Genomic DNA, 6,000 nt, shown 5'->3' on the forward strand with positions numbered 1-6,000 from the left:
TCCGTTGAGACAAAGGCAATCCTCCCTTACTGACCATCCTATCGTACAGGTTTTGCTTCTGTAACATTTTTGTTTTACCAGATATCGAGAAGAAAATAATTTATTTGACCAACTAAGTGGTTGAATTCTCGGAAGATTTAAGAAAGTCCGTGATCACATTGATTTATTTTAATAGCTTTTTATTTTAAGGCGATTCATACAATTCATTGTTACTGTTCGGTTTTTGTGAAAGGCGGTTTTTTTTTTGCTTGGAACCAATTCTCACCTGGTAGACATCGAAAAATAAGATCTGTTTCCGATTTTTCCCAGCATTAGCAGAAGCCTCATTTTACCATGCGGTGCAATAAAGCCGTCAAAACAAAGGTGAAATGTGTAGCACAATGAACAGGTGAAGTATTAGGAAAAAGAAATCTCCTTGACAAAGAGAAGAGAACCATCAAATTATTGCGCCCTGTAAAGAGTCAATCTGTGTTTCCTTTGACTCATTTGTCAACGTGCGACATTTATTACGCAGTATTCTTTTTAAAGTACCCCCTAAATTTTATTAGCAGGAGTCTAAAAGATCCGCATAACATGTTTTTATTTTATAGTTTAATTGGTCTTAATTTTTAAAGTTTTGCCCAAGTCTAGAATGAATTTCAAATTTTTATGTGACATTAGACGAAATTTTTTTGTGTCAAACCTCGAAACATAGGGATGAGCATTGGGGCTCACCCCTGCTAGTGTTCAAGTATTGTGTTTTCCCTCCTATTCTTTCTATATTTGCAATTTCATTTGCCTTTCTTTTGTATCTGTTAGGTTTTACAGGATTTACCCTAGTTTGCAAAATAAATAAATGCATATCCCCCGAGTGCAGCTGCGAGGACAGCTAGGTGGGGGTCCTATCCTTCCTTAAGGGCCAATTTTTCCAAATTACATTCTTTATTGCTTGTATTATCACATTTTTGTTTGAAATAAAAAAAGATACTTTTTCAAGTGAAAGTAAGGAGCAACACCAAAACTTAAAACGAACATAAATCATTACGTATATTAGGGGGATTGCCCCCTCCTCAATAGCTAACTACCTTCATATAACTCCCCTCATTTATGAGGCAACCCCCTAATATAAGTAATAATTTCTATTTGTTTTAAGTTTTTATGTTGCTCCGTACTTTCAGCCAAAAAACTTGTTTTTTTAAATTTAATTTCTGATCATTTATAAAGTATGCACAAAAATCCGGCTCCATGGAAAATTCCTTCCCTCCCCAGAAAATACCTATATTGAAAGTTCTTCCCACGTAAATACCCTCCTCCCTGCCAGGAAAATAACCCTCAGACAATTCAATTCTAGCTGAGAATTCATCAGGAAAATTTCTTGCGGGCGATTCGGGGTTAAGAATTTTTCTTAGGGCACTTTCGTTTGAAAATTGCTTTAATTTCAGTTTGTTTTTAAGATCATGCCGGACATCCCCTCCTCCAAGAAAGAGTTTTCCCAAAACTACCCCCTCCCCCCTAGTAGAAAAATGCTCCCGCAGAAAATTCCCTCTGGAGAATTTATCCCGTGGAAAACTTTCCCGTGAAGAATCTCTCCCGTGGAAATCCCCCCCCTAGAGAAAAATACTCTAAACCATTCCAACATAGTAAAAATTTTCCCCCGAACAATTTCCCTTAACGTCTTCACATGTAAAAGTGAGTTGGCACAGAGAAAGTTAGAGAAATAAAAAGAATTTCTTATAGAAATTCTGGCAAATTCCCCAAGTGTAAATTTCTCCTGGAATGTTTACCCCCCAGAAACTTCCTTCCTCGTGGAAAATTCTCCCCGTGGAATATACCCCAAGCAGAAAATTCGACTCCGAAAATTTCACGACTTACAGACCATTCTCCAGGAGCTATGGGGGGGGGGAGGGTCAAATACAGAGCTACTGGATTTTTCAACTATGTTGAATAAAATGGGTATCTAAAATTTTGATCAGACGACTTTGAGGAAAGAAGGGGGGTGAGGTTGGGGGCTATTTACCCTCCAATTCTTTTGGTCACTTAAAATGGGCATTAGAGCTTATAATTTCCGTTCGAATGAGCCCTTTTCTAAGGACTACTGGTTCGATGCGATCCAGTATATATATATATATATATATATATATATATATATATATATATATATATATATATATATATATATATATATATATATATATATTTTGTTTTGTAATAATTACCCAATTAAGTTTATTGACAAAATAATTGAAAACAGACGTGTTAAAATTGATAGTAGGTTTATTAGGGTTTCTCAGACTTTAGATTTAGATGTATCAAAAAGTTTCATTTCATTAGCAGATGTACCTGGTTTGGGTGAGAACCTTTCACTTATTTTATATAAATTTAGCATTGATACATGTTTCCAATCGTTGAGGCCAATGGGTAGTTTCTTTAATTCTGGTAAGGATTTGACCCGGGGAAATTTAGTAAGTGGGGTGTATAAAATTCCGTGTTCTTGTGGGAAGTTCTATATTGGTAGGACTCACCAACAATTTGTTGAAAGGTTTATTGAACATCGAAATTCAATAGAAAAAAACCCTACAATTAAGCAAGCCTCCAGAAACTTTTGTTTCAGCTTTAGCTGAACATATTTGGTTTCAACCAGATCACTTTGTAAAATTTGATGAGGCCTTAGCTATTTCAAATGATAAGGGGTATACACAATGGCTGAGAGAAGCCATTGAAATTAAAAAATGTATGTTTGCTAACCTTTCGATAAATAGGGACTCAGGTAGTTTAAGTATTGACCCAATTTATGATAATTTTCTAAAGAGCGAATCAACAGTCAATAAGGGAATTAAGATTATAAATAATCACCAGGGGACTGTTTCAAACAGTTCGTGGTAACGAACTGTAAGTAAGGAGCGACCCGGCTCAATGGTAACCGAAACTCTAAAAAACGGCATTTTGATACCAATAGATACATCAAAAGAATCAGATTTTAATTCTGATTTCAAATACATAAGTTTCATTAAATTTAAGCTTACCCATCAAAAGTTAAGTGCCTGAGAAAATTTGACTGATTTTCGAAAACAGGAGGAAAGGCCCCTTAAAAGCTATAAAACCTTTATGAAAATCAAACTATCATATTAAGAGTATATTAGAACCATACTGCAGAGGTTTCAAGATTCTATCTACAAATATTTTTAGTTTTCAATTTTTTGCCAGAAGAAAGATCATGGGTGCGGGTTTTTTTTTTTTTTTGTTTTTTTTTTTTTTTTTTTACCAGGGGTGATCGTATTAACCCAGTGGTCCTAGAATATCATGGGAGGACTCATTGGAACGCAAATTAAAAGTTCTAGTGCCATTTTCAACTGACCAAAAAAATTGAGGGCAACTAGGCCCCCTCCCACGCTTATTTTTTTCCCAAAGTCATCTGATCAAAATTTTTAGATATCCATTTTGTTGAGAATGGTTGAAAATATGATAAAAATGTCTTTTAGAATGACTTGATCCCCCAAAGTCCCCAGGGGAGGGCTGAAAGTTATGAACTTTACTCAATGTTAACATATAGTATTGGTTATTGGGAAGTATACAGACTTTTTCAGAGGAGATTTTTTCTTGTAGGTGGGGGAAGGAGCGGGTTGGGGGCTATATGGAAGGATCTGACCATGAAGGAAGTTTTCCGGGGGGAAGGGACATGGCTATGAAGGGGGCGCCGGATTTCCCAGCATTATTAAAGAAAAAGATCAGGAATTAAATAAAAAAAAACAAGTTTTTTAACTGATCAAATGATTGTGATTAAGAGGTCATTTTTAAAGAACTGGAAAAAAAATTCGAACTATAGTTTAAAGAGCAGGGTATTGACTAGGGGGCGAACCCCCTAATATACGTGTTAAAATTTTATGAATATAGAAGTTCGTTACGTAAGTTAATTCTAAGTTACGTATATTTATTACTAATAAAAACGTTCCTGAATAAAATTAAACAAATTTCGAGAAAGCCATTTAACCAAATATAATATGCAAAATTTGTTTTAATTATTCATGTACGGTGAGCCAAAATCAAAACCTGCATTAATTCAAAAACGTTCAAAAATTAAATAAATAAAACAAGTTTTTTAAACTGAAAGTAAGGAGCGACATTAAAACTTAAAACGAACAGAAATTAGTCCGTATATGAAGGGGGCTGTCCCCTCCTCAACGCCTCGCTCTTTACGCTAATGTTTGACTTTCTCACAACTCTATTTTTCTAAACAATAAAAAAACTTTAGCGTAAAGAGCGAGGCGTTGAGGAGGGGACAGCCCCCTTCATATACGGAATAATTTCTGTTCGTTTTAAGTTTTAATGTCGCTCCTTACTTTCAGTTTAAAAAACTTGTTTTTTTTTATTTAATCACCTGCTAGACCAAAACGAATTGCTTCAATAATAGCATATAAAAGGATTATTTCGCAACAGAATTGTTAGAGTAATTTACATTTTTTATTTTTCCTCAGTTGCTCTGGTGTTCTCACTAAAGTAACTCCATAATAGCATCTTTTCCCTACATGGATCAGTTTGCGGCAATTGTGTATATATATATATTTTTTTTTTGGTGGTGGTTTCATTGTTTTTTTAGTTTTAACTTGTTTTTTTTTATCTTGTTCTTCTTTTGTCTTTCGTGCTGAAGACGCCTTGTTTGTGATAAAGGCGAAGTATCCGCGTTGTTTCTCATTTGTCTTTTCTTTTCTCTCCACGGGCCGCAGTCTCGTTTTTTTTTTTGAGATTTTTCTCTTTGTTGGTTTTTTGTCATGGCTGGCCAGTTCGGCTTAAGATCTTTCATTATATATATATATATATATATATATATATATATATATATATATATATATATATATATATATATATATATATATATATATATATATATATATATATATATATATATATATATATATATATATATATATATATATATATATATATATATATATATATATATATATACAGAATAAGGCACTCGAAGTGCCTTATTCTGAAGAATCTGCAGTCTTTTAATATTTGAAGAAAAATTCGATGCATAAATACAGCAACCATAAACAATACAAGGATGAAAAACAGTATGAAATACATTTCTCAAAACAGTTAAAGGTAACACATGTTTCAAACGCCGCATCACTCCAAGACCTCGTGCAAGTTTAGAAGAAATTATATTTATGTGTTTCTTCCAACTAAAATTATTATCAACATAAACTCCCAAATATTTATTTTCAAAAACCTGTGAAAGTAACAAACTTTCAAATACTATAGAAGCACTATTTACAGTTTTTCCTATCTTACTAAAAATCATATAATTTGTCTTAGAGGTATTAACAGCAAGGTAACTCAAGGAGGTAAACACCAAAAGGTTTTCCAGCGTTCGGTTTGCTTTATCCACTAGTTTTTCCAGTGAACGTGCAGTTCACTGAAGAAGTATCAAAGAAGTACAAAGAAGTATCATCTGCAAAGGCTGTAGAACTTCAGAGAATCAGAACACGTCAAAATAAAAGTGAAGAACAAAGAATTTTCCAGTTAGCAGACACGTCAAAGTGAGTATCAGAACGTGTCAAAATTGAAATGAAGAACAAATGATTCAGCTGTTAGAAGACAAGCGACAGTAAGAATGAGAACGAGTCAAAAATGAAAGACCAGTAGAAAGAAATATAACGTTAGAAGAATTTAAAACCCCCATCGCAGTTTTGTGTTCTCTAGATTCATAAAGTGATTATAACAATTTTGCAGATTTTTATAAGTTGTTCAGTCTATAGGTTTTTATCTGTCGTAAAATCCATGGAGTAAAATTATGGAGTAAATTTTTCAGGAATAGTCATGACTATTCTATTCTTATGCTCATGTTATCAACAAGGCTATATCCAGGAGGAGGGGTTAGGGAGTTTGACCCCATCCCCTCAAAATATTTTTCCGATTCCTAAAATGTAACAAAAATGAATCAACCAATTTTGATGTGTTTTTATACTTTTTTCTAGTAAAAACTCCCAGAAAAAATTCTTTGTAACCCCCTCCCCT

At 33.6% G+C, this 6,000-nt stretch overlaps 1 protein-coding gene across 1 annotated transcript in view; it reads left to right on the top strand.

Annotated features, from left to right (window-relative positions):
* LOC148954868 (transcription cofactor vestigial-like protein 2) overlaps window positions 1-5,526 on the top strand; it is a 70,297-nt gene extending 64,771 nt beyond the window's left edge. The window contains exon 5 of the mRNA XM_089105424.1: window positions 5,384-5,526. Within this exon, the coding sequence (XP_088961550.1) occupies window positions 5,384-5,526 (143 nt within the window). The remainder of the gene's footprint in view (window positions 1-5,383) is intronic.
* The last annotated feature ends 474 nt before the right edge of the window (window positions 5,527-6,000 follow it).

Source organism: Artemia sp. Qi Xiang Cuo, chromosome 2, assembly GCF_049724085.1.
Source record: "Artemia sp. Qi Xiang Cuo chromosome 2, ASM4972408v1, whole genome shotgun sequence".
Classification (NCBI taxonomy): Eukaryota; Metazoa; Arthropoda; class Branchiopoda; order Anostraca; family Artemiidae; genus Artemia; species Artemia sp. Qi Xiang Cuo.